At 35.7% G+C, this 12,771-nt stretch overlaps 5 protein-coding genes across 6 annotated transcripts in view; 3 read left to right on the top strand and 2 right to left on the bottom strand.

The window, feature by feature from the left end:
* Positions 1-120: 120 nt before the first annotated feature.
* On the bottom strand, positions 121-1,398 carry LOC129790572 (tRNA methyltransferase 10 homolog A). Its single transcript, XM_055828133.1, has 3 exons — positions 799-1,398; positions 476-728; positions 121-403 (listed from the first exon to the last, which is right to left on the bottom strand). The coding sequence occupies exons 1-3, from the start codon at positions 1,312-1,314 to the stop codon at positions 243-245; spliced, it is 930 nt and encodes a 309-aa protein (XP_055684108.1). The 5' UTR covers positions 1,315-1,398; the 3' UTR covers positions 121-242.
* An 18-nt stretch (positions 1,399-1,416) lies between these two features.
* Positions 1,417-2,629, top strand: LOC129790587 (vesicle transport protein GOT1B). The gene is made up of 3 exons (XM_055828152.1): positions 1,417-1,749; positions 1,820-2,211; positions 2,490-2,629. Exons 1-3 carry the CDS (start codon positions 1,725-1,727, stop codon positions 2,502-2,504), a joined length of 432 nt encoding a protein of 143 aa, XP_055684127.1. The 5' UTR covers positions 1,417-1,724; the 3' UTR covers positions 2,505-2,629.
* Positions 2,630-2,917: 288 nt separating this feature from the next.
* On the top strand, positions 2,918-11,671 carry LOC129790564 (ethanolamine-phosphate cytidylyltransferase). Of its 2 annotated transcripts, none has more exons than XM_055828124.1 (8): positions 2,918-3,326; positions 3,405-3,542; positions 6,043-6,155; positions 6,286-6,352; positions 6,441-6,553; positions 9,028-9,155; positions 9,551-9,908; positions 11,003-11,671. In XM_055828124.1, exons 1-8 carry the CDS (start codon positions 3,280-3,282, stop codon positions 11,146-11,148), a joined length of 1,110 nt encoding a protein of 369 aa, XP_055684099.1. In that variant the 5' UTR covers positions 2,918-3,279; the 3' UTR covers positions 11,149-11,671. The 2 variants fall into 2 exon arrangements, with proteins under 2 accessions (XP_055684099.1, XP_055684098.1); XM_055828123.1 differs by having other exon boundaries at positions 2,920-3,326; positions 8,968-9,155.
* The window catches only part of LOC129790574 (uncharacterized), a 60,572-nt gene continuing 51,205 nt past the window's right edge, over positions 3,405-12,771 (top strand). Inside the window, exon 1 of the mRNA XM_055828137.1 lies at positions 3,405-4,434. The gene's annotated coding sequence lies outside the window, so the exon portion shown is untranslated. The remainder of the gene's footprint in view (positions 4,435-12,771) is intronic.
* Positions 11,674-12,705, bottom strand: LOC129790582 (ribosome maturation protein SBDS). The gene is made up of 2 exons (XM_055828145.1): positions 12,490-12,705; positions 11,674-12,405 (listed from the first exon to the last, which is right to left on the bottom strand). Exons 1-2 carry the CDS (start codon positions 12,618-12,620, stop codon positions 11,778-11,780), a joined length of 759 nt encoding a protein of 252 aa, XP_055684120.1. The 5' UTR covers positions 12,621-12,705; the 3' UTR covers positions 11,674-11,777.

Raw genomic sequence — 12,771 nt, 5'->3', positions numbered from 1 at the left:
TTTTATGGGTCTTTCCTCTTGAACTAATTTGGACTCAATTTTAATGAAATGACTACAAAATGAAACATTTTCAAAATCGAGCATTTGACTCAATGGACCTGAAAGGGTTAATTTAAACGATTTTTTTTTTGAAAAATAATTTTATTTCTTATTTTTTAACAATTAATTCTTTTTTTTTAGCTAGTTGTTAGCCCCTTGGTGTTGCAAGGCAGAGGTAAAGAAATTGTTGAGAATGTTTCTTCTCACTGTGTAGTGGCTTTTGAATGCTCTTCACTATCTTCCTCCTCCTTTTGTTGATCCTCCTCCTGACCTTTTGCTTTAGCACCTTTCCGCATGGGAAGAACACTCAGGATGGCATCCTTCCACGAAGACTTCTCTGTGACTCGCAGAAGAATTTCAAAAACTGTGTGTGTAATAAATTGAATCGTGTAAATAATAAATGAATTAGAGATGAATTTCTTAACGGAATAATTACCATGATTAATGGTCAGGACGGTTCGGGTTTTTATCACAACGTTCTCATTGAGCGGCAGGCGGGCGTGCCGGAGCCCCTTTTCCTCAGCAATCCTATGACAGAGTCCCTTCTGGGAATTGTGGTCAACTAATCCACCGATTATGTACACATGATCATCCTCCAGAGCCTCCAGAACGTTGTCTGAATCACTCGTGAGGTAGATAATCTTTTCCTTGGGGAATAAGTCCAGGAATGATTCATGGGAGATCTTCACCTGGAAAAGGAGGAAGAGCAATGCTGAAAAGTACCTAAATGACTACAGATATAGCTCAGTGATTACCCACATCCCAGTTCTGGTAGCCATCATTCCTCTCCAGTGTCTTCTGGATCCGTCCATCCTTCCGGAGTCCCGTAAAGTAGAGAGGAATTGGGGTTTGGGAGCGTCTATTAACCGTGTAGATACGGAGGAGCTGCTTTACACACTTGCACACATCCTTGTCAATCATGAGATCATCAAAATCCAGATCAATGACCACGGAAATGGGATTAGAACTTTGGGATATGGTGTTGCGCTTTAGTGCCTTCCTTGAGGGAGTTGTGCGCTCAATTCCCGCCTTGACAGCTTCCTGGCGCCTCTGTTTCATCTTCTCACGCTCCCGCTGGCGCTTTATCTTCTTCCACACTTCCCATTTCTCCAGCTTTGCTAGCTTTTTGATCTTCCTCTTCGAGAGAACTTCTGTTTTGCCATCTTCTGCTGCTTCCTCGCCGTTCTGTGCTTCCTCAAGGCAAGGTTTCTTGCTCAGAGGCTGCTCAGGATTCTCCTGGATGACCTCCACCTCTTCCACGCAATCTGAAGACATTATTTGTCTATTTTTTATGATAAAATTCACTAAATTATACAAAAACTTGCACAGCTCGAAGTCTTTTCGCGCACGTTGCTTTGACAGACAGTCAAAATGGGTTTGTTTTCAAAACGTCATACAGTCAAAAGCATCTGGGGAATGTTTTTCATAGAAAAATAGATCAGTTTTCTCAGTTATTTTCACACCAGACTGCCCCAAATTGCATTTTAAGTGATAATTTAGAACCCCACTGTTTATTTTCTTTAATAAATCGGGAAAAATATGCATTTATAGAGCAATGGGAGGTGCATGAAAAGAAATCTAGTGACGTGGATATTTGTTAGGTTAGGTGACGAAGATAAATTTTTGGAGGGTGCTTTTGGGAAACATTTCCGGACTTTCCAGGGGGCATCCGGCAGCTGGACACAATGTTTGAGATTACAGACACACAGAGTGAGTATTTGAGGGGAAATTCTGAAATTTTCAATGAATTTATTTTGAATTTTCTCAACGAAAAAAATAGAAATCGGAGTCGGTTTAGCTGGCTTTGGGATCTCCTTCCTCTTTCTGGGTATCCTGTTGCTCTTTGACAAAGGACTCCTGGCCATTGGGAATATCCTGTTTCTCTGCGGACTTGCCTGCGTCATTGGGTTGGAGAGGACATTCAGATTCTTCTTCCAGAAGCACAAAGTGAAAGCCTCAATTGCCTTCTTCGGGGGCATTGTGATCGTCCTGGTTGGATATCCCCTCATCGGCATGATCCTGGAGATCTATGGCTTTGTCCTCTTATTCAGTGGCTTCTTCCCGGTTGCCATTAATTTCCTCCGGAGGGTTCCCGTGCTTGGGTCGTTCCTCAATATGCCGGGCGTGAGTCGGATTGTTGACAAACTCGCTGGGGATTCCAATAGGACGACGGTATGATAATCTTTCATCCCCCCACATTCTCTCAAAAGACAACCCCTTTGTCTCTTCTATTTAACGAGAAAAGTTCACCCAGTTAAAAAAAATTCCCATTTTTTTGTATTGTAAAAAACGCCAAGGATTGTGAGATAAATTTTCATTTATTTAGTCTTAATTGCATCCCACGGATCCCACGTCTCATCCGGAGGCGTTCTTATATCTGTGTACAAGTGTATAGTGGAAAATAAAATAAGGTGTTAAAGGAAAATAAAATTCTTTAATTTTTTTTGCAGGATTTTGCCGAATAAATTCGCTGCTTTGGAAGGAAATTGATGCATCTCTGAAAATATTTATTCCTGCACTATTATTTTGTTGAAAGAAAAATTTTCCGGTTGTGGGTTTACTTGAAAAACATTAAAAATTATTAAAATTATTTTTTATGCTCGATTTTTGTGAATGAACGAACCCAGGAAACTTTCTCTTGCAAAGTTGGAACATAAACTATGGATATTCCTAGGACATGTCGGAGGAGGTCATATCTTACAAGACTTACAAGGATCGTTTTTCACGCTTTTATCGATTATTTTTAAGCGGAATTTTATTTTTCGTGCTCAGGAAACATTCCCAGCAACTTTTGAAGCCTTTTAGGCTCCAAAAATTAAAACAAATGAAAAAATATAATTTTTTGAAATTATTGGTCATATATGACATTGGCTCATTTAGTTGACGGTTCTCTGTTGGCGTTTTGTGGAAAATTTTTACTCGCAGAAAAAGTTTGTTTGTGTATAAAAAGTGGCAGTGGAAAGAGGAATTCTCATCTTATCGCAGTATTCCAGGCATCTGGTCACAACGCTTAAACCCCGAGCAAGTCGCAGCGGGCGCGTCATTCGACTTTTGTCCGCTGAACAGAACAAATCGATTGCCGCAGAGAAAACTCCAGAAGTTTTTCTTTTCTACACCCATTTTCCGCAAGAAAAAGCTTTTTTCACAAAAATTCAGTGAAATTCTCTATAGAAAAGCGTGTGGTGGTGAAAACAATTAATTTTTCCCCGTTTGGAAGTGAAAGAAAAGGTTATCCGGAAAATGCAGGAGAGCCCCAAAAGGAAGGTTCGCGTCTGGTGTGATGGATGGTGAGTAAGAATTTTCAATGTCACGCACATTTTCCACTCCCAGCTGATGCAATAACTCGTTTTTGTGCCCCTCCACAGCTACGACATGGTGCACTTTGGGCATGCAAATGCCCTCCGACAGGCCAAAGCCCTGGGGGACATCCTCGTCGTTGGTGTGCACACGGATGCTGAGATAACCAAGCACAAGGGTCCGCCGGTTTTCACTGAGGAAGAAAGGTAAGAAGTGGCTTTCCCTTAAGAATGTTATTTCCGCATTTTACGAGCATAAAAAACGTCCTCGCGTGGGCATCCGCGACAGATGCTGTGTGTGGAGAGTTCATTTGCATGATGATGACCCCACATAGCATCTCTGGTGACCCGTGTCCGTGAACGTTGCCTCCGGGTGGTGTGTTCCACTTATTTTCCTCCCAATAAAATACGCGCGCGAGGCCGATAACCCACACACATTATCCCAAATACCAAGAGAAGAATCTCCTGATAACGCCGGGTACGCAAGGGGCTGATAAATTCCCTTTTAAAATGTTCTCCTTCCCGACTACTCCCCTTGGAATCTTCCAAATTATTATTTAACCTTGGGGGGATTTCGTAGCATTTTATTCCGGAAAGGAAAATTCACATTTATACGATAATTGGGGCAATACAATTGCGGAATTTAATTTTGTTGGGAATTACTCAACTCTGCTCCAAAAAAAAACTTCGAAAAGATCAGCAGATCAGCATGATTTGCAATACAAACTCCCACGTACCATCAATGATCAATTTAGGCTTTTTTGTTTAGTTGATGAGTAATGATTTGCAATTCTTTTTTGAAAGGCTTTAGGAAGTAGTTTTTATCGAGAAGTGATTAGATCGTTTGTTGCAGAAGAGATTAGATATTAAATCTGAAGGTTTTAGAAGGCTAGATTATGCGAGCTTTAAGCAGCTATTTTGTAACGGTTTAGATAGTCGGAAGAATAAGAATCTTGGAATAAAGATCTTTGACTTTAAAACACAAGAAAACTCGAATTAAAAAGAAATATAATTAAGCTTTCCTTACATGCAAACTAAAAATGCAAAAAAATGCAATGATTTGTAAAAAAATCTGAGCTTAAACAGATCTTTTATAAAGGTTTCTAGATGCCTCCACAAGGAGCATAATAGCCCCAACAAAGAATGATCCTATACCCTCTCATCAAACCACCAAGATCTGATTCAGCACTATATACGAAATAAGACCAATAAAGAAACGATTGAGTAGAAATTCTAGTAGACCCAACTTACAAATTTCCTAAACGCAACATCCAATAAAAATGAATAGAGATCCTACAAAAAAATTAGGCTAAGCTTTTAAAAACCCGAAAATTTTAGAGTTTAAAGGTTAAGAGATCAGTAAGGAGGAAAGCGAAAAAGCTCTTAGAAAATCTAAAAAATTTAGCAGGCTAATAGTCTCTTAGAAAAGTAAAGAAAGAAGGTTTAAAACTAATCTTCTTTCTTTACTTTTTTAAGAGGCTAAAACCTGTTTAATTTTCTGACATTAAGTTGTGGATTGAAGCTAAATCATAGGAAATATAGTTGGAAATTTACAAATCAAACTAAATCCATAAAATATGTTGTTATCGAAAAAATGTGAGAGAAAAGTACGATATTCTCATGTTTTAAGTTAAAGGTTTTAATCGGATTTAAAAATTTTCACAAATATTTGAAAGAAGATAAAATATTAGTAAATTACGAGTCTTAAATATCTAAAATCCAGGCCTTAAGTTCAGAATTAAACAAAATGACTTATAATATAGTTCAGACATAAAATGTCAGAATTTTATGTCAGGTTATGAAAGAATCATAGCAGAAAAAATAAGGACCAACCAACAGTCCTAAAATGTCTAAATCTATCAGATTAAATATAAAATTCTAAACAGCTTAAAAGGTCACAGAAAATAAAAACAGATCGCCCAAATTCCATTCAAAATCTGTTTACTTAAACTGATTATTTATTCGGAAAGAATAACTCTGTCCTTATCCAACAAAAATATGCTTGTCCAAGACCTCTCATAATGATTATCAAGAGATCGTTCAATGCACTAACATAATGCGATAGAATAGAGTGATAAGAGCGTTTCTTTAAATACAAAAAATAATTCTAAAAAATTAAATTCATCTTAATGGAATTGTTTTGCTCCAAAAATAGAAAAAAATCAAGGATTATTTTGCCCCAATCGTGCATTTTATCAATATTTATGTAATCACCGTAAAAATCCCCCAAAAGTTCTCTGAGTCCCCAAAGAATTTCTCATGTGATAACGATTACATTATGTTTTTGCGTAACAATTCTTGGTGCATAATTCCGTGGGAATTAAAGGGCAGTTGTACGCGAAGAAATCAATAGATCTGCCCTCGTGATGGGCAGTTTGAGAATGTCGTGGACTAAATAAATTGCCGGCATTGATTTTTGTTAGCTGTTCTTGTTGCTTTCAAAACGCCCTCGTCGTGAACTTTGGCGTGAGAAATGGAACATTTGGTTGCCCCCGCGCGCACTCTCTTATCGCCATCGTGGAGTTTATGGAGAAAGAGAATATTTTTGAGTGCGGGGAAAAGTTCCAGTGAGAAGATCGTATGTTCGATGACGTGGGTTGGCACGTTATATATCAATGAAATGTTTTATTGTGATAGGAGAGAAAAGGCAAAAAAGGCGGGAAAATGCATTATTTCTATTATTTTTTTTTAAATATTTTTTATATAGATACAAGATGATTAAGGGCATCAAGTGGGTGGATGAGCTTGTTGAAGGTGCGCCCTATGTGACAAATCTTGAGACTCTCGATCAATATGATTGCGATTTCTGCGTACATGGAGGTGAGTAATTTAATTGCAATTCTAACAAAAAACTTTGTTGATATAGAAGAAGGTAAATTGCATCAATATTTAATCAGGCAGAGTAATAATGAGATTACTCCATTTCACTTATCACACATCCACTTTGCAGATGATATAACAATGACAGCCGATGGTGTGGACACATATCACCTGGTTAAAGAAGCAAAACGCTACAAGTAAGGCTTGAACCAACTTGAAGAACAAAAAACCAATCACATTTACAATTGATTGATTTTATTTTCTGTTTTTTTTTGCAATTCACAGAGAGATCTCACGGACAGCTGGTATCTCAACAACTGACCTAGTTGGGAGAATGCTACTCCTAACTAGGAACCACTTCCGTCAGGGAAATGATGAGTATTCCATTGAGAAAGAAGGTAAGACGTTCCTTTAACAATTTTCTTATACATTTTATAATATTTTTTCAAGTTCAAACGACAATATAATGGGGGAGTTTATTCGCAGTTTAACTCGTATAATTGCGCGCTAAATAGTTTTGTAGTTAGTTTTTTTCTTTTAATGAACTCTGGAACATGAGTTTTTTTCTTCTCATTTATTCATCTATCTGTTTCCCTCTCGTGCTGTTTCCGAGGCAAAAATAACTATTATTAAGAGATCTGCTTTGTCTTTTGTACAGGGTGATGTGGAATTTATTTTCTTTTTTTTTGCAAATTTAAAAAAAAATTAAGAAAAAATGTTTCTGATAGAAAAGAAATTTTTAGGAAGATTTTTTAAATCAATTTTGGATAAGAAAATGGAAAAGATTTCAAGAGGAATAACAAAGAAATTAATACAGATTGATAAAGAGAATAAAAATAATTAAAAAAAAGAAAATATTAATTTTTTGAATTTCTGAAAGTTTTAAATTATAAAAAAACAAAGCCAAAAATAGAAAAAAGTTGAAAAATCATTGAAAAAAATTTTTTAATGTTAAATGTTATATTCTATGACCAAGAAAAAATATCAAAGTTTGATATTTTTCTTGTTTTTTTTTGGATAACTTGGATAAATTATTTTTGAGATTCTTGTACATCAAAACATCATAAAAAGCAGCAGAAAAAGCTTTTTTCCTGAACAAAATAACTCAGAGCTATCACAAACTTATTTTCTTAGTCAATTCCGTCAAATTAAATTAAAAATCTTTAACAAAAATCTTTTTTTTATCCCAAATAATTAAGGAAAATTAAAAATTCTATTATCCATAGAATAATAAGTCTCGAATCTTGTTAAAAGTTTTGTATTAGGTATAGATTTTATTCTATTCTAATTTTATTCTTAAGGGGGGTCTCTTGTGAGAGCTGGTGAAATTAAATATTTTTATTTTTCTTGGGGTTTTTCTGAAACTCGGTTTTCAAGTGCTGGTGACATTTAAAGACTTATTATTAAAGAGTAAGAAAATCACTTTCCGCCATCTTAGATGCGACGCCATCTTGAGATTTCCCTCAAAATACAAAGGTAGGTTTTTCTCAGGATCTACTGGATGGATTTTGATGGGGTAAAAAGCAAATGAAAGAGGAAATACCAATGCAGATTTTGATGTAGCGGAATTTTGAATTTCCACTCTGGAGCTGAGAAAAGTGGAAAAATGTGACTTTTGGTCAGATATTTTTGACATTTTTTGACTTTTCTCAGCCCCAGAACGGAAATTCAAAATTCTGGTACATCAAAATCTGCACGGGTATGTCCTCTTTCATTTGCTTTTGACCCCATCAAAATCCATCCAGTAGATCCTGAGAAAAACCTACCTTTGTGTTTTAGGGCAGTTCTGCGGAAAAGTCGGAAAATCACAAGATGGCGTCGGACCTAAGATGGCGAAAAGTGATTTTCTTACACTTCAATAATTAGGCTTCAAATGTAACCAACATCGGAAAACCAGGTTTAAGAAAAACTCCAAAAAATGACAACATTAAAAATGTGTAAATTCTAACAATTTTCCCAAGAGACCCCCCTTAAGGATTTTAGTTTACCTTAAAAATTTAAAGAATAAAAGCTCGAGTTTTTTATGATTCTTTATTTTAAAGATTGTTTTAATTATTTTTCAATATCTCAATTTCTGAAACAGCTAGTAAGACAAAATTTCGATTTATTAATTTTCTTTTTGCTAACTTTATTCCTGATATTTTTTTGTACAGTTAGAGTTTTGTACAGTTAAAAGTTAAACTAAAATTTAATTTTGAATTTTAACCGTTAACAGCGCCATATTAGTCAATACCAAAAGATTAAAGTTATTTCTTTTCTAAATTACAAATTTCAAGAAAATTTAAATGATGATTGAATAAAATTTCGCATCACCCTGTACAGTCTCTTTAGCTTTATAGTTAGTTTGTTTTTTTCTTCATGCTCCCATAATTCTCAATTCCCAAAGCACTGATTGATAAAATATCCGAATATCATGGAGAGAATTTAAATGCCAATTGAATGTATTTTTCTCTTCTCCGTCTGTGCTCCTTCTTTTTTTTTTATTTTAACCTTTTTTGAATAACAATTAATTTGCTCTTTAACATTTTCTCTGGTTGTTCTTTTGCCTCGTGCATGTATGTATTGAATGTAGAATGAAGCAAAAAAAAGTAGAATAATAATTTATTTCATTCTCTTCCAATTTGTTCCTTAATGAATTTCTTTTCTTCTGCTTTGACTAAATATGCTGATTTCTTCATCTTTTTCTCTCTGTTTTTCCTTTTTGTGTTGTTCAATTTCATGATGAAAAATGCACAAAAAAATCTTTTTTAAAAAAAAAACTCTTTTTGTGATGCTTTTTGGGGACGGAATTTATGCGAAAAAAATGTTAAAGGACACCACGATGCTTTGGTTAAATTATTACAAAAATATAAAATTTGTAATGATGAAATAGGTTCATCTCGAATGGGCCAAGATCATTCGGCGCGGAGCCCGTGGACGGGATGCAGTCAATTTTTGCCCACAACGCAAAAAATTATTCAATTCAGCGATGGGAAAGCACCAAAGCCAGATGATAAAATTGTAAGTTCGCAATTTTCTTTCTTTTATTTTTTTTTTGCAAAAATATTAGATTTTTTTTCCGTTTAAAAGGTCAAGAATGTCAAGCTTCCGTATGTTTACAAAAATTCATGGGATTATCTGTTTTATTATTTTATTTTTTTTAAGAGTAGATTTTGATCTCGAAGCGTGCTATTTCATGGTCAAGGTTTAAAAAAAAATTAAGCAAAAAAAGCAGCTAAAGAATTTTTTTTTATTAATATTTGAAGCCGAAAATCCATTAAAAGTTTAAGTAGGTACCTATAGAAGCTGTTTGTGATGCGTTGTTGCGTTTTTCCTACATAATATTACTGGGATATTGAAGGAATTTTTGAAGGACTCGAAAATTTAAATTTAATAATAAACTGAAATTTCTGCAGGTCTACGTAGCTGGAGCCTTTGACCTCTTCCACGTGGGGCATTTGGATTTCCTCGAGAAGGCCCGTGAGAAGGGGGACTACCTCATTGTGGGGCTACACACAGATCCAGTTGTTAATGAGTACAAGGGTAGTAACTACCCCATAATGAATCTCCATGAGCGCGTTCTCAGTGTTTTGGCGTGCAAATACGTCAATGAGGTGGTCATTGGGGCCCCATATGATGTGACAAAGGAGCTCATGGAGCACTTTAATGTGAGCGTTGTGTGCCACGGACAGACCCCCATTGCACTTGGTGAGGGTCAAACAGACCCATATGCTGTGCCCAAAATGATGGGAAAATTCTTTCTTCTCGATTCTGGTGAGTTTTTATATTTTTTTTAAATTCACTTTTCCTCTCAATTTATTGATTTTTATTTGCAACCTTGCTATCGTTTTTAATCTTGACTCTGCGTCGTCGTCAAGGTTGATTTTGTATTATTAATGAACATTTTTTATTGCATTGAAAATTAATTTTATCGCCGATACAAAGTTTGCGACTTTAAAAGAAATAAATTATCCATTGAATTGGAATGGAAAGAAAAAATAACTCTTGATAAAATTTAAATTATTTTGAATTTCTTTTCTAGTTAAAAATTTGCGCAGAATCTTTCTAATTCTAATTGATTTGAAAAAAAAAATGAATTTGTATAATTTAATATTAATCAATGAGACATTTTTCTAAGTAAATGAATTGTAAATCAATAAGAAGAAGAAATTTCATTTCAAGAACTCTGATTGGTTGATAAATTCAGAAAAATGAAATCTCATTGGCTTACTTGCTAAAGGGGTGAAGCCTCAGTGCAAAGTGAATTTGGATAGAATTAAACTACGTGGCTGTACGAAGAATGCTTTAATTAAATTCTTTTGATATTTTACAGTTTACGAAGCGAACGTTTTTGCATTTTCCTTGCCATTCTGATCCGATCATTTTTCCTACTAAATGTTGAATTCTCTCCACATTTCCCTTTTCACCATCTTTCCTATCCCACCTCCTATGCGCGCCAAATTCAAATTAATATTTTTTAATAGTTTTCTGAAACATTTGCTTTAGAGTCTTTAGAATAACGTGAAGTTATAGAAGAGTTTAGAGTATTTTCAAGGATTTTTCGCACAGTCTCGAGAATAATTTTATTCTGTGAGAGGCTTTGTAATTTTATTTATTTATTGTTCGCGTTTCTATATTTAACGCGATAAAATTACACACAAGTACACCATACCTTCCAAATCCAATCTATCATTTTTGCCGTAAAATCATTCATTTTTCCCCACATTCTCTATTTTCACCACTCGAATTCACCACTTCGAGTGCGCGCCAAATTCAAAATATTATTTTATTTTATAAGTTTTCCGAACTTTAGAATGAATTTAGTAAACAAAAACAAATTGATTTATTTTCTTTCCATTTTTTTGCAGGAAATTCAATGACAACAGAGAAGATTGTGGAGCGTATAATCAAGCATAGGCTTGAGTATGAGCAGAGAAATACGAAGAAAGAGAAAAAGGAACTTGAGGCTTATGAGGCATCACAGAAACTCAAATTAACCCAAAAATCCGGCTGAATTTCTTCTCAAAATTCTCCACCGAGTGGGGAATGAGGAGAAGGCAAAAAAATAATCTTTCCCAATTTTTTTCGTACAAATTATTTTTTTATAATGCTTGTTATCCGATTTTTTATTGTCGTCTAATATGAACAAAATTCCAAGCTGTTGATATTTATGTAATGTAGCGTTGTTTTTTTTTTGTTTGTGAAGGAAAGAGTGGGTGGGAGGAGAAGAAAATGTTTAAGAGTGAGATTCTTTTAGGGGAGAGATGAGAATCTTGATGAGATTTCTGTCTCACAGTCAAATGTAGATTTTATTTTTTAAAACAATTTTTTGATATCTTTCGTGACTGAATTGATACCAAAGCTCGAAACGCGGAGGAGGTTGGAAAGCCAATGAACTTATGCGTCTGCTGTATGAGATTTTAAACAATTAATAATATTATAAATTTTAAAAGTTTGTGCATCACAAGATATTCCAAAATAGTGTTGACAAGATTAAAAAAAAAACTCTGTATCCAAAATAAAAAATAATAATAAAAGATTAATCTTTAAATTAAAAAACAAAAAAATGATTTTATTGGAGATTTAATTTACACGGGAAGATGTAATTACACTGAGGTGTGATTGAAGCATGACTGGGGGGCGCTACTCGAGCATTTCATCACCTTCCGTGACTTCCTTGAGGTCCAGCAATTCCAGGCTTCCACTTCCGTGCGTTTCGCCTTTGACAATCTCATCGACGGCACGGAAATGTCCAGGATCAATGAGGCAGATGAGGGAGAGGGTGCCACTGGTCCAGTCTTCCTGTTCAACAGTAGGTGCAAGCTGAAGGACCTTTTCGCGAATTTTTCGAGCTTCCTTCCCGCCAACGACAATCTTTATGCGCATCCGGGCACGTTCAATGGGAATGCTCTCCTTCAGCAGGGTGATCACCTCGAGAGCCTGTTGCTTGCTATTCCTGTTGGGCTTCACGGAGAAATGAACATCCCGCATGGCTTTCTCAATCATTGACACTGGGTAGGGGCGCTTTGTGTCCGGATTAACGCATTTATCCGTGACAATTGTTGCAATGTCCTTAAACAGGGAATCCAGATGGGTGTGTCGCTCCTTGTCGGACACCTGAAGCTCCCCATTGGCGAGGATTCTTTTGCAAATCTCCGTTTGATCCTCAATCCCAAAAGCCTTCATTAGATCCTCTTTCTTGGCCACTTGACCTTTTGACACGTTCGTGAAGACTGTGTGCGTCTGCAGGACTTCATCAATGTCCTTCTCCCTGCAAGAAAGACGAGTGTTAGTGCCCCAAAGTGACCACAATCCCTCGGGAATCCCCGTGGAATGTTCCAGAATCACAACTCACACATTATTCCTCCAGGAAATGACTTTATTCTTGTAGCAGGCAATCTCGAATCTCTTCCCGCCCTTCTTCATTCGCACCACGGCGACATTGGTCAGCCTAATTTGATTTGTTGGTGTGAAAATCTTCGACATTTATCTCAAAACTTCCAAGAAAAACTACGCACGTGAAAATTCCTTCAATGTTTTGATTTTTCTGCACTACCCTGAAGTTTCACCGTAACCTCTCTTATTGGAATTTTTCGGGAATTTTCATCGATGAATTCATCGAATGACATTTGCACGT

The sequence above is a fragment of the Lutzomyia longipalpis genome, chromosome 2, assembly GCF_024334085.1.
Source record: "Lutzomyia longipalpis isolate SR_M1_2022 chromosome 2, ASM2433408v1".
Classification (NCBI taxonomy): Eukaryota; Metazoa; Arthropoda; class Insecta; order Diptera; family Psychodidae; genus Lutzomyia; species Lutzomyia longipalpis.
The sequence above is the reverse complement of the archived record's forward strand: the minus strand, read 5'-3'. Positions and strand labels throughout refer to the sequence as shown.